This window comes from Carassius gibelio, chromosome A25 (assembly GCF_023724105.1).
Source record: "Carassius gibelio isolate Cgi1373 ecotype wild population from Czech Republic chromosome A25, carGib1.2-hapl.c, whole genome shotgun sequence".
NCBI classification, from domain to species: domain Eukaryota; kingdom Metazoa; phylum Chordata; class Actinopteri; order Cypriniformes; family Cyprinidae; genus Carassius; species Carassius gibelio.
Genome location: NC_068395.1, coordinates 4090938 through 4106629, shown reverse-complemented (window position 1 = coordinate 4106629; position 15692 = coordinate 4090938). Strand labels below are relative to the sequence as shown.

Here is a 15692-nt window from a genome sequence, read left to right as displayed (position 1 = left end):
GCCAATCAGTGCAAAATAAAAGAGCTGTATCTATTTGCCAAATAGTCCGCCCTCACAGCCTTGTTTTATACTAAATACATTTGAAAGTTCTGTTACAACACTACTCTGTGCGGTTCTCACTGGTCTATTAAAACACACAACATATTAAAGCGTGTGTTTCCATGTTTCCAACTAAACAAAACCGGAAATCGTGGCTGTGTGACGTCAGTGGCAGGAAACACAATTACACTATGGACACGGTCCGTGTCTCTAGTTTCTAGTTCTAGTTCTAGTTTCTTAGAAACATTTGAGAAAATGTAAGTACAAAAGTCAATAAAATATATTTTAATACAAATATATTGCATAATGTGCCTTTAAGACCATATAACAAACTTTCTTTCTCTGATGAGCAAAGATGTGTAACTAATAGAATAAAGCTGTTTGTGCAGTTGTCTTCAATATCACCAATAAACAAACTATCTTTGCTATACTGTAATTGTCTTCAACTTCTCTCTCTAGAAACACCTCTCACTTCACAGAAACACATGTCTGGAAGGTATATAAACCGGTTGACTTATCCAAACCCTCTTACAAACCAACCACCAATAGACGATGAGCAAATCATCACCGCCCACCAGCCTCTGTGCCTTAGTGATGCTTAGTCCGACTCATTCTAGCGAATCGGTTCTTTTGAACAGTTCGTTTCAAACAACCGGTTCAAAAGATCGATTCAGTTTTTCTTTTACGTATGTAAGTCATCACGTGGTTATGCGCCTATGTCACAGTTTGCGATTTATAAATTGCATTTTATTAATACGTGTGCTTATTTAAAAGTGTCCATTATTTACCAAATCACAGTTATTTAAAACCTAAATAATATTTGCACAATTTTTCAGTTCAAGCTAATCTTCAGATGTTTCCCTGTTCAAGTGAGTGCATTTACATGGACAATAGCAATTTAAAAAAAAAAAAAAAAAACTTATTCTAACAATTTATCAATGTGCTAGCATGAGATTTAAAATTTTGTGGTTAACGTGTTTTTATGTTAAGCACATAAAAAATGCAGCGAGAATGTCAGGTCACTTGCATGAGAAGTGAAATCAGTGTAATGCAAAACAGGTCTGCCGATTTTTTTTTTTTTTAGTTAACCGTGAACTTTAACCGATGAAAATAACAATTCCGTGACTTTTTTTTTTTTTAAAACACAATCAAACATTAAACAAAGTCAAAATGTTAATTTAAAAACTCTCAGTTAGTTGTTGACTCGGATTCTATCCGTTCCGTGAACGAGTCGTTCAGACTGGACTGATTTATTGAGAAGATTCGACTCACAATAATGATTCATTCATTTATCGGACATCGCTATCGTTTACTATGGCTACGCTGAAGAATGCGTGGCTCGTCTAGTTTATTTATTTCTACCACGTCAGCGGGTATTATGCTTATAAACCTACATCGACTTTTGCACCGTTCTTTCGGTGCCAGACGGCCGTTTCTAGCGAGTTTATACCACACTCAGCGGGGAGTCTATGGTTTCAGACCGAGAGACATTCCCGAGAGAGACGCTGATCTTCCGCAGATCTCCGCGCTTAACCGAGGTTCATAAATGAACAGTTACATGCCTCTAATATTGACTATATTGTTATAATCTTAATGGTTTAGAGGTCCATAACATGCGCTTTGGTAGCTTCTCACTTCTTAACAATGCATTCTTAAACTTGCAAAAATATTAAGAGATGCAAAGCAAGATCTGAATTGTGCAGTGCTTTAACATGTGGAGTGCGGTAACACAAGGGTGTCTGATGTAAACAGATCATGGACTGGCGAGACTGGTGGAGGCCTATCGTGCACATGGACACAAAGTAGCTCAAATTAACCCCTTACTTCCCCAAACACCTGTGCTGAACAGTGTGCCTGAGATCAGTCTGCTGAATGGAGTCGTTCATGGAGTCCTCAACACCACCGGTGAGTTTCCTGGCACATAGTTTTGAAGTTGGTCGTTAAATGCTTTTTCATCTAACTAAACTAATGTTTAGGTTGCGAATGGTATGGAAGTATTTACTAGTCATATAGCGTATTATAGGCCTGTATCATGATGTCGATTAACAAAATAAATAAATTAAAGTGCATTATTAAATTTGGTAAATTTTTGGTAAATACATGCGGCAAGGCATTAGGGTTTAAATGCATAAATGTGCTCTCTTGTATTAATTAACGCACTTTTTATTTTATGATAATGTTATTGATTGTTTAATAATAGTGTTGATTATTTTTACTTTTTAGTTTAGTTTATTTTGTATATTTAGTTCTATTTATGAATATTATATAAACATTTTGGAAAAAAATTGATTGATTGATTCAGATTGTGATTGCAGTTAAAAAAAAGTTTGCTGTGCTAGTTTGGAGGGCTGGACAATTTGGCCTCAAATGTAGTGATTTATTTATGACTGAATAATAATTGTCATTATTAGTATTACTATTATTTTAGTTTGTAATAAATATTGTTATTTATTAAATCTGTTTTTATTTGTGGGCTGTGGCTATACTTTCAAAATAATTAATTGTTATTTTTCAGTGCAATGTCTTGCCCCATACACTCACATTGCAAGTGCGTTACTGTAAATGCACTTTTTTCTAAACTAAGTGGTTAGTCAGAATTGTTTTATTACCATTTTTTTATTTTTGTAATTTACATTTAAATAAATATATATTGTATTTTATATAAATTTGACTTTTTTTTCTAAAATGTTTATTATATTGTATGTTGACTCTATGTCTGCTTGTAATAGCCTGTAAAGCTGATAAGGCAATACAACAAACTGTGGCAAATTGCAGCATGTCACTGAGCTTAAGTTGTATTTACCACAGAACATTATTTTAAAATAGTACTTCTTTAGTTGGTCCATTTATCTCCTTACATTTTTATTTGTCATCATTCCAGGATTGCGGCATTTTGGGAAAGCCGAGGCCACTTCTGAAGAGGTGCTGGCCTATCTGGAGAGAACGTACTGTGGGAGAATCTCAGTGGAAACCACTCAGCTCCAGAGCTTGCAGGAAAGAGAATGGTTAGCAGACCGATTTGAGGAGCTCAAGAAAGAGGCGTTTTCATCGGAGGAGAGGAGACAGCTGGCTAAACTGATGCTAGAATCACAAGTAACACGGACATTTGTATTTAGTCACTTTTATTTCGGATGTCTCGAAGTCTGTAACACTGAATAACATGTAAATCATTACACACTTGATTCCACTGGTATCAGGAAATGTGCGTCTCCTTTGTTGTATTTTTAAAGGAATTTGACCACTTTTTAGCCACCAAGTTTGCCACTGTTAAACGATATGGAGGTGAGGGAGCAGAGAGCATGATGGGATTTTTCTACGAGCTGTTCCGCTCTGCGGTGTACAGTGGAGTGACAGACGTGGTCATGGGAATGCCTCACCGTGGACGTCTCAATCTCCTCACCGGACTACTGCAGTTCCCTCCAGAGGTTGATACTTGTTTCTTCTGGCTATACAGTATGTACGCAGATAGTAAACTGGAAAGACTGGCTTAACTTACAGTTTAAAACATGTCTAGGCAGCCTGCCACAGAGAAATATATACAGTCCACACATAGAAAACAGATTTAAAACTCTAGCGATTTAATCCTGGAGATAAACCGTTTTAGTACATTGGAAAAACGTAGAAATGCAAAGAAATCATGATGTTTGTTTTTATATACTTAAGGTAGCATTTCAAGAGGCTTTACTTAAGACAAAAAAACAAGACATAAAAATAAGAATTTTGAATAAAACAGAATACAGTGTACAGACGTGTAAGCAAAAAAAGAAATTGCTAATAAAAAAAGAATAAAATTAAAAGTCAAGTAAAACCGTTTCTGAAACATGTAACAAAAACACAAACAAGCAATTGAAATGCTACACTAATACACAATAATAAGTCACAATAATTAATAATAGGGAAATTTATTCAATTTAAAATTACTTTAAATGTAAGCTGCTAATATTATATCTTTGTAATGGGAATATTGTATTAAATTTGAAAATGCAAAGCAATATTTTCACTATTGATCTCAGACTTATCTTATTTGTTATTTTGTTTTAAGTGATGACTCTTAAAGGGATAGTTCACACAAAAAAAAACAAAAAAAAATCTTTGTTTATTCACCCTCATGTTGTTCCAAACCAGCATGAATTTCTTTCTTCTGTGGAACCTAGAAGATATATTTTGAAAAGTGTTAGTTTTGGTTACCAAATTGATTCCTTGTTCTTCTTTCTTGTCAGTTATGTTTATGCAATCTTGGTTTAATTCCTCACCCATTGTTTCTTCTTATCATCTAATCCTCTGAGTCACAATCTCCACCTCTTCATAGTACTACATGAATAGACTCATTCTCTAGGGAGTGACAGTTTATTTTATAATGGTTTTGGGGGAACATTATAATTGAGTCATTGCCTGCAGCCATTATGAACCAAATACGTCTTCATTTCTCACTCTTAGCTCATGTTCCGTAAGATGAGGGGTCTCAGCGAGTTTCCAGAGAACTCTCCCTCGATTGGAGACGTGCTGTCCCATTTAACCTCCACGGTGGAGCTGGACTTTGGGGCGGGACACCCTCTCCATGTCACCATGCTGCCGAACCCCTCCCACCTGGAGGCCATCAACCCTGTGACGCAAGGAAAGACTCGTGGACGTCAGCAAGTCAAACAGGAGGGCGATTACTCCGCTGACCCTCACGCACAACCAGGAGACAAAGTCATCTGCCTGCAGGTCCTGAGCAGAGATGTTTCAGTCAATTTTAGGATGTCTGTTTTAGTTTCTAGATTAGTAAAGTTCACTAATAACAACATTATACACCATGCTAATACATAGTAGTTATGCTGATGTTATAACATAACAGTTCTTTATCTGTTCTGTGCAGGTTCATGGCGATGCTTCGTTTTCAGGCCAAGGCATAGTAACGGAGACCTTCACGCTGTCAAATCTCCCCCATTTTAGAGTAGGTGGAAGCATCCACCTCATTGTGAACAATCAAGTGGGCTACACCACTCCCTCAGAGAGGGGACGATCATCTCTGTACTGTAGTGATGTTGGTATGTACATGTCAGGGTGCGACTGATTTATTTATTTATTTGTTTATTTATTTATTAGAAATTTTTCCCAAGTATATGGATTTCCATATTTTCCCACCTGAGATGTGTGTCTGTGACCCAAGATTGGCCTGTAACAATTATTATTATTAATTAATTGTCTCATTGAGTCTCATTTAATCTGATTGCAATTATTTGAGAAAACCACAATAATTGTGAAGTTTTAATATCAATCACATTTTGCCATCCAAATAAGGGAAATTATATAGTGTTTCTATTAAATTCTAAATTCATCCAACAGTATTTAATGTGACCGCACCTTTAAGATCTCCCTGCAGATTTCAAAGAAAATGAAAGCTCTATGGTTTAACATTTGAAAGCAAATAAATTAAGAAAGCATAAATGTAAGCATTGTAATTTTATTGTTGTTTAGTAAAATATAATAATAATAATAATAATAATTATTATTATTATTATTATTATTATTATTACTAATAATATTATTTTTTTTATTCAACAGTGCAATAGAATTATTGCAATCATGATATTTCTTTATTAATTTAATGTTAAAAACCTAACTTATGATTAATTAAATTTCTAGAATTTAAATGATATTGTTATTTTTATATATGTTCATATTGTATGGTTAAAAAAAACAGGTGTTCTTTTTTTTCCTTAGCTGATCACATGCCTGAATTTATTTTATGTTATTTTAGTTTCATTGAGATACAATTACAGTTTATATATATATATATATATATATATATATATATATATATATATATATATATATATATATATATATACATTTTTATATATATATATTTTTTTTTTTTTTTTTAGTTATCAAATTAAATTAAACAAAAAATGGAAAAATTTAATTTTGGGGGGAAATTAGCTGAAGTAAAATAAGTTATTTTTATTAATATTTTACACAACATTTTTAAAATTTTAGCAATTGTGTTTGTTACTGTTTAGGTAAAATGGTGGGCTGTGCAATAATCCACGTGAATGGCGATGATGCTGAGGAGGTCCTCAGGGCGACTCGGCTGGCCGTGGAGTACCAGAGACGCTTCAGAAAAGATGTTATCATAGACCTGCTCTGTTACCGCCAGTGGGGCCACAATGAACTGGACGAGCCCTTTTTCACAAACCCCGCAATGTATAAAATTATCCGGTGGGTACCTCTACCAGTCACGGTTTTGACAATTCTGATTTGAACGGATGGAACAGCCTTTATCTTGTAACATATTCCTAAAATGTTAGGTTTAATTTTCCTAATTTCGTGGCCATTCTAGGTCGAGACAAAGTATCCCAGATTCATATGCTGACCAACTGATCGCTGAGGGTCTGATGACAGAGGAAGAGCGCGGACAGATCAAGACCACCCACTACGCCATGCTCAACGACCGGCTGAACAACATGACACTCTACAGCCCTCCGCCCACAAACCTCCAGGGGCGCTGGGGGGGCCTGGTGGAGCCCCAGAACAGAGTCTCATTCTGGGACACGGGCGTAGCTCTGCCGCTGCTGCAGTTCGTAGGTGCCAGATCAGTAGACTTACCTGAGGAGATTCAAATACACAGTCACCTGAGAAAGACACACATGCAGGTGATGAAAGAACACCTCGCTTTTTTGCATATGTTATGAGAAGCAGGAACAAATACTATAACGATCTAAACAGCCATAAGATGACATCACTGAAAATATCTGTGAATTAGGTTTCTCAGTAAAGAATTGATTTGAACACGCCTATACAAACGTATTGGTTTGTCACAGACACGCCTGCAGAAACTGGAAGAGGGCACAAAATTAGACTGGTCCACAGCGGAGGCCCTGGCGTTTGGCACATTGCTGTGTCAGGGTAAAGTATTCATCTCTCCTTCCTTGCACTTTTAAAACGTTCAAGAATAATTTGTGCTTTTTAACTGTATCTTTTATACAAATATTTTCCCAATCAATGTTGCCTTTAGGTTGTGCTCTGGTGATTTTGGACAATGTTTTTGAGGTTGACAATATTAATTGTGAAAAGTAATCCATTTTCAAAATTTAGAATTTATGGTATAATCAAGAATTTATTGAACTTTACTGAAAATTTTGAAATTCTTTGTCAGCTTAATACAAACAAAATAATTTCCAGATAATATTTTATTAATTTCCTTTTATGCAAGTGCAATGATAATATAAAAGCCAATCATTTTGCAAATGCAATGTATATTTTTGCTACTTTTTGAAATAAGTTATGCACAAATAATCAAATGTGTGTGGATGGTAAGTTATTTGTAATGTTTAAAAAATGTTTCCCTATGCTCAAAGCAACAATATTCTGAAACATTATTGCAATTTCTATTATAATACATTTTATAATGTAATTTATTCCTTGTGACGCAAAGCTACATTTTCTACATCATTACTTACTGATTTGCTGCTTAAAAACATTTCTTATTATCCATGTTGAAAGTTGTTTAGTGGAAACTGATATTTTTTGATGAATAGAAAGTATTTGTTTGAAATAGAAATCTTTTGTAGTGATGGAAAAGTCCCTTTGATTAATTTAAATGATCCTTGATGAATAATTTCTTTCAAAAAGCTGACCCTAAAGTTTTGGTGTCAGTCTACATGAAAATATATTAGCAACAAAACATTTAAAACCCCATTTTTATATATATTTAATGCAGGATTTAATATCCGTATCAGTGGTCAGGATGTTGGCAGGGGTACATTCAGTCAGCGTCACATCATGGTTGTGTGTCAAGAAACCAACGACATGTACATCCCCCTCAATCACATCAGCCCTGAACAGAAAGGCCACTTGGAGGTTAGCCAAATCAGACACAGACACAACAGACAACCAAACATGAGTTGTGCATTGCTGCAATCATTTATTACTTTTTTTAATTATGTGTTTTTAATAGTACATTAGTTTAGGATGTTTGGTTGATGGCATGTAACTAACGTATTAGCTTTGTAACTTGATACTCCAGCTGCTCTTCATTCCTGAGTGTGTGTGTGTGTGTGTGTGTGTCCTCGCAGGTGTGCAACAGTGCTCTTTCGGAGGAAGCTGTGCTGGGGTTTGAGTATGGAATGAGTATTGCTCAGCCTAGATTGCTGCCCATCTGGGAGGCTCAGTTTGGAGATTTCTTCAACGGCGCCCAAATAATATTTGACACTTTCCTCTCTGGAGGTAAAAAAAAAAAGTCTTAGTTTTAAACAACCTTTGGTCAAATGGTTAAATACATCTTTAGAGACTAAATCCTGTTTTGTGGCAAAACTTCTTTAGGTGAGGCGAAATGGCTCCTGCAGAGTGGATTGGTCATCTTACTGCCCCACGGATACGATGGAGCCGGACCAGAGCATTCATCCTGCCGAATCGAGCGTTTCTTACAGGCGAGTTAATGCATGCTCTCTTACAGGGGAAGTACGGATGAAATCATTCAGCATCACTGATAATCTTCATAACTGCACTTTCATCCTCTCACAGCTCTGTGACAGTAAAGAGGAAGGTGTGGACGGTGACACGGTGAACATGGGAGTGGTCAATCCTACCCTACCAGCTCAGTACTACCACCTTTTACGGAGACAAATGATTAGGAACTTCAGGAAGCCCTTAATCGTGGCCTCTCCTAAGACTCTTCTGCGCTTTTCTGTGCGTTAAGACATATTCATATTTTTCATAGGAATTTCTTACTGAAAGACCGTTTGGTTTTGTTGTTTTTAATAAAGAATATTCCCTTCTATTTGGCACTAGGGGGCAGTGTCAAGCTTGGCTGATATGGGACCGGGAACTTTCTTTAAGCCTGTCATTGGGGATACATCAGTAAACCCTGCAAGGTTTCTTCATTCAGTCACTTTTTGTAAACACATTTTTGAAGTCTCTGTTTATTTGAAGAAAAATGCAGTAAAACAGTAATATTCTGAAATATTATTACTATCTAAAATAACTGTTTTGTATTTGAATGTAAAATCAAATATTATTTATTCCTGTTGTAGCAAAGCTGAATTGTCAGCATCATTCCTTCGGGTTTTCAGTGTCACATGATCCAAAATATGCTCAAGAAACAATTCTTGTTATTATATAACAGTTGTGCTGCTATTAAAACAGCATTTATTTAAAATAGAAATATTTAGTAATAATGTAAATGTCTTTACTGTTACTTTTAATTATTTTAATGCATCCTTGATGAGTACAAGTATTATTTTCCTTCCCAAAAAAACAAAACAAAAAACTTATATTTACAGAAAGACTTCTCGTTTGCTCTTGTCTTGCAGTGTGCAGCGGATTCTGTTTTGTTCAGGTAAACATTACTACGCCCTGCTGAAACACAGAGAGACGTTACCAGAGACAGAAAAAAACACAGCGCTGATCAGGGTGGAGGAACTGTGTCCCTTCCCCACAGAAGCCCTACAGCAGGAGCTAAACAAATACACAAACGCCAAAGGTGAGTTGCTCATATACACATCTTTTATTCATGGACCACTCAAAGGATTGTTGTAATTAGCATTTGTTTCTTTGGTATTGTGGCAGTTGCTCTGTGTGTGGCCTTCGTATGAAATCGCTTAAATGCAAAGTTGTTGATTAATTTTCTTTGTAATAAAATGCCTTTCGGCAATCCCAGAATGCAATACACCAAAATCCATGAAAAAGTAAATACAACATTATACTTGCTTTTCCTTATAGAATGAAATATATAAGATATATTTTATTAGTAAAATATTTTTGGGTCACACTTTATTTTAGGGTCCAATTCTCACTATTAACTAACCATTAACTTGACTGACTTTTGCCTCAATTAACTCCTTATTTGCTGCTTATCAATAGTTTATAAGGTAGTTGTTAAGTTAAGGGTATTGGGTAGGATTATGGATGTCATGCATTATATGTACTTTATAAGCACTAATAAACAGCCAATATGTTAATAATAGACATGCTAATAAGCAAGTAGTTATTAGTGTGAATCGGACCCTATACTAAAGTGTTACTTTTTTTTTTTTTATTATTATAAACACAATTCCACAGTTTGGGGTCAGTAAGATAAAAAAAAAAGTTGAAAGAGATATTTTATACAGTAAAAAAAACAATTAAACATATTTCAGATATATTTTAAATACAATTTAAAACAACTGTTTTCTTATTTAATATATTTAAAAATGTATACCTGTGATTGCAAAGCTGAATTTTCAGAATCATTACCTCCAGTCTTCAGTCACACGATCCTTCAAAATTCACTGTAATATGCTACTTTGCTGCTCAAGAAACATTTTCTTCGTATTATCAATGTTAAAAATAGTTGTGCTGCTTAATATTTTTGTGCAAACCATGATAAATTTTTTTTGTCTCAATGCATAGAATATTCAAAAGGACAGCAGTATTTTTAAATGGAAATCTCACTTTGGAACAATTTAAACACTTATGATCAATTTAATGCATCCTTGTTGAATTAAAATAGTCATTTATATATAAAAAAATATATATATATATATATATATATATATATATATATATATATATATATATATATATATATATATATATATGACCCTAACCTTTGGAGCAGTATCCATCCATCCATCCATCATCTTCCGCTTATCCGGGGCCGGGTCGCGGGGGCAACAGTCTAAGCAGAGACGCCCAGACTTCCCTCTCCCTAGCCACTTCCTCCAGCTCTTCCGGGGGGACCCCGAGGCGTTCCCAGGCCAGCCGGGAGACATAGTCCCTCCAGCGTGTCCTAGGTCTTCCCCGGGGCCTCCTCCCGGTGAGACGTGCCTGGAACACCTCCCTGGGAAGGCGTCCAGGAGGCATCCGAAATAGATGCCCGAGCCACCTCAGCTGGCTCCTCTCGATGTGGAGGAGCAACGGCTCTACTCTGAGCTCCTCCCGAGTGACCGAGCTTCTCACCCTATCTCTAAGGGAGCGCCCAGCCACCCGACGGAGAAAGCTCATTTCGGCCGCCTGTATCCGGGATCTTGTCCTTTCGGTCATGACCCACAGCTCATGACCATAGGTGAGAGTAGGAACGTAGATTGACCGGTAAATCGAGAGCTTTGCCTTACAGCTCAGCTCCTTCTTCACCACGACAGACCGGTACAGCGACCGCATTACTGCAGAAGCTGCACCGATCCGTCTGTCAATCTCACGTTCCATCCTTCCCTCACTCGTGAACAAGACTCTAAGATACCTGAACTCCTCCACTTGAGGCAGGAACTCTCCACCAACCTGAAGTGGGCAATCCACCCTTTTGCGACTGAGAACCATGGCCTCGGACTTGGAGGTGCTGATTCTCATCCCAGCCGATTCACACTCGGCTGCAAACCGTCCCAATGCACACTGAAGGTCCTGGTCTGAGGATGCCAACACGACAACATCATCCGCAAAAAGCAGCGACGAAATCGTATGGTCCCCAAACCGGACACTCTCCGGCCCTTGGCTGCGCCTAGAAATTCTGTCCATAAAAATTATGAACAGAACCGGTGACAAAGGGCAGCCCTGCCGGAGTCCAACATGCACCGGGAACAGGTCTGACTTACTGCCGGCAATGCGAACCAAGCTCTTGCTCCGGTCGTACAGGGACCGAACAGCCCTAAGTAGGGAGCCGCCGACCCCATACTCCCGGAGCACCCTCCACAGGATGTCGCGAGGAACACGGTCGAATGCCTTCTCCAAGTCCACAAAACACATGTGGACTGTTTGGGCAAACTCCCATGAACCCTCCAGCACCCTGGAAAGGGTATAGAGCTGGTCCAGTGTTCCACGACCGGGACGAAAACCACACTGTTCCTCCTGGATCCGAGGTTCCACTATCGGCCGAATTCTCCTCTCCAGTACCCTGGCATAGACTTTTCCAGGGAGGCTGAGAAGTGTGATCCCCCTATAGTTGGAACACACTCTCCGGTCCCCCTTCTTGAAAAGAGGGACCACCACCCCGGTCTGCCAGTCCAGAGGTACTGTCCCCAACCGCCATGCGATGTTGCAGAGGCGTGCCAGCCAAGACAGCCCCACAACATCCAGAGACTCGTCCACCCCCGGTGCCTTGCCACCGAGGAGCTTTTTAACTACCTCGATGACTTCAGCCCGGGTGATGGACGAGTGCCCCTCCGAGTCCCCAGCCACTGCTTCCTCAACGGAACACAAGTCGGTGGGATTGAGAAGATCCTCGAAGTATTCCTTCCACCGCCCGACGATATCCCCAGTTGAGGTCAACAGGTGCCCATCTCTACTGTAAACAGTGTTGGTAGGGCACTGCTTCCCCCTCCTGAGGCGTCGAACAGTTTGCCAGAATCTCTTCGAGGCCAACCGATAGTCCTTCTCCATGGCCTCACCGAACTCCTCCCAGGCCCGAGTTTTTGCCTCCACGACTACCCGGGCTGCAGTCCGCTTGGCCTGCCGGTACCTGTCAGCTGCCTCCGGAGTCCCACAAGCCATCCAGGCCCGATAGGACTCCTTCTTCAGCTTGACAGCATCCCTTACTTCCGGTGTCCACCACCGGGTTCGGGGATTGCCGCCTCGACAGGCACCGGAGACCTTACGGCCACAGCTCCGAGCAGCCGCAGCGACAATGGAGGTGGAGAACATGGTCCACTCAGACTCAATATCTCCAGACTCCCTCGGGATCCGGTCGAAGCTCTGCCGGAGGTGGGAGTTGAAGATCTCTCTGACCGGGGGCTCGGCCAAACGTTCCCAACAGACCCTCACAGTACGTTTGGGTCTGCCGAGTCTGTCCAGCTTCCTCCCCCGCCATCAGATCCAACTCACCACCAGGTGGTGATCAGTTGACAGCTCCGCCCCTCTCTTCACCCGAGTGTCCAAGACATATGGCCGAAGGTCTGATGACACGACCACAAAGTCGATCATCGACCTCCGGCCAAGGGTGTCCTGGTGCCACGTGCACTGGTGGACACCCTTATGCTTGAACATGGTGTTCGTTATGGACAAACCGTGGTTAGCACAGAAATCCAATAACAGAACACCGCTCGGATTCAGGTCAGGGGGGCCGTTCCTCCCAATCACGCCCCTCCAGGTGTCACTGTCACTGCCCACGTGAGCGTTGAAGTCCCCCAGTAGAACGACGGAGTCTCCAGTCGGAGCACTTTCCAGCACCCCTCCCAGAGACTCCAAGAAGGCCGGGTAGTTCGCACTGCCGTTCGGCCCGTAGGCACAAACGACAGTGAGAGACCTATCCCCGACTCGAAGGCGCAGGGAAGCGACCCTCTCGTTCACCGGGGTAAACTCCAACACATGGCGGCTGAGCTGGGGGGCTATTAGCAAACCCACTCCAACCCTCCGCCTCTCACCATGGGCAACTCCAGAGTGGTAGAGAGTCCAGCCTCTCTCAAGAAGTGTGGTTCCAGAGCCCAAGCTGTGCGTTGAGGTGAGCCCGACTATCTCTAGTCGGTACCTCTCGACCTCCCGCACAAGCTCAGGCTCCTTCCCCGCCAACGAGGTGACATTCCACGTCCCTAAAGCCAGATTCCGTGTCCAGAGATCGGGTCGTCGGGGGTCTCGCCTTCGACTGTCGCCCGATCCTCTATGCACCGGCCCCTTACGCTCCCTCCTGCAGGTGGTGAGCCCACAGGAGGGCGGCCCCACGTCACTCCTTCGGGCTAAGCCCGGCCGGACCCCATGGGGGAAGGCCCGGCCACCAGGCGCTCGCATACGGGCCCCAACCCCGGGCCTGGCTCCAGGGTGGGGCCCCGGCTGCGCCATGCCGGGCGACGTCACGGTCCTTGATTTTAATTTTGCCATAAGGGGTTTTATGAACTGTTCTTAGTCTGGCCCGTCACCAAGGACCTGTTTGCCTTGGGAGACCCTACCAGGAGCATATAGCCCCAGACAACATAGCTCCCAGGATCATTCGGGTACTCAAACCTCTCCACCACGATAAGGTGACAGTTCAAGGAGAGGCAGTGGAGCAGTAGTGTATATTTAATGCTTATTAAAGTGTTTTGTTGTGAACACTGTAAACTGCAAACTGTATTGTAAGCCGGCACATTTAAACAGAGAACATATCCAGCTTCTTATTATATTATATTATATTATATTATATTATATATTTCCTTTTCCTTTACAGATTTGATCTGGAGTCAAGAGGAGCCACAGAACATGGGCTGCTGGTCATTTGTATCACCGAGATTTGAAAAACAGTTAGCCTGCAAGGTCAGGTCACCACTTCACGCTAATAGATAGCCTCTTAGCTTAAATTGTTGACATTCATTAGATGAACACTGATTTATTGCTAAATGTTGATCTTGTGATTTGTGTCCTCAGTTGAGATTAGTCAGTAGACCAGCATTACCGGCTCCTGCCGTGGGGATCGGTACCCTCCACCATCAGCAGCATGAAGCCATCCTGACCGCGTCTTTCTCCTGAGACCACACAACCATAAACTTCAAGAAGTGATCGTCTTAGTGTCGCAAACAAGCGATGACTGATACACTGACAACAAACGCCAAGTGCTATTTGTAGCCTGAGCACTAAACAGAGGTTTGGCTGTTTAATGCATCCCCTTATTTAGGGATAAGGGAACTTTTTGAAAGTATCATAACTGATATTTCAGAAGTAATATTTGGCACATAAAAAATTGTTTTTGTATAGAAGAAATGTAGAAAACGAACAAAGCAAACATGCGTGTTTTAAGCACTTTTCAATTAAATTTGATATACATGGAGAAGGCGGAGGCAAATATAAAAATATAAATAATATTGAGATGAATATTGCGATGTGAACTAGTAGTGGCTCAGGATCAAGATGTTAGTGCATTAAATGTGTGCATAGGAATTAGATACATGTCTATGAATGTAGAATCCGAAATAACTGATTTTTAGAAAAATTGTTACTTGTTTACGAAGTGAAAGTATTAATGTAAAATTCATAATACTGGTTTGATATCTAGTTAACATTGCTGTCAGTTTTTACCCTTGATGACAATCCCATCCAAAATGCAATTTATAATGTTGAATTATAGGCATTGTTTTCAGTAATCGTAATGTTGTTGATAGATACTGAATTTGTACTTGAATACATATTCTGGAGACCATTAACATACTCATCGTGCAAAGCAAATATATTAATAATTAAAGCTGCAAGCAGCGATGAACGGGCCCTCGCACCCGGGCTCACCGGCAGCGAGTGGCTTTAGTTAATAGGTGAACGGTTAGAAATATGCGTTTAAACTCATAAATATAAGTAGAATATATCAATGTTTATTCCATATATGTGCCAATCTTCCTGTTGCCAGCAGGTGGCGCTATCATTATAATGGAATATTGGCCTTCAGATGTGTTCAGGGCAGGACTTTTATCGAACATGTGAGGTTTGGGGAGGATTGGACATTTTATGCCTGAGTTGCAACAACATCCTATTTCATGGCGAAACATCGAAATTTGTCAGGCCGCCATGGACACGCCCTTTAACGAAACCTCAAGATCTTTGCAATTTAAGATCGCAAAAGGCTTTAGATTACACTGACCAAGTTTGGTGTTGATCTGAATAAATATCTAGGAGGAGTTCGTTAAAATACAACCCCTGAAAATGGCCAAAACAACACTAATTTTGCAGAGAAAATTCGAAATAACTGACTTCCTGTTGGGATTCGGATTTCGTACCAAAATACTTTTTTGTAGATATTGGTG

The 15692-nt window shown here is 40.1% G+C and overlaps 1 protein-coding gene across 1 annotated transcript; it reads left to right on the top strand.

Moving 5' to 3' along the window:
* Positions 1-1315: 1315 nt before the first annotated feature.
* Positions 1316-15139, top strand: LOC127946691 (2-oxoadipate dehydrogenase complex component E1). The gene is made up of 17 exons (XM_052543405.1): positions 1316-1577; positions 1792-1944; positions 2921-3132; positions 3270-3464; positions 4477-4746; positions 4898-5069; positions 6045-6243; positions 6365-6677; positions 6846-6930; positions 7745-7884; positions 8100-8250; positions 8347-8453; positions 8548-8712; positions 8815-8897; positions 9336-9505; positions 14132-14217; positions 14329-15139. Exons 1-17 carry the CDS (start codon positions 1370-1372, stop codon positions 14428-14430), a joined length of 2811 nt encoding a protein of 936 aa, XP_052399365.1. The 5' UTR covers positions 1316-1369; the 3' UTR covers positions 14431-15139.
* Positions 15140-15692: the final 553 nt, after the last annotated feature.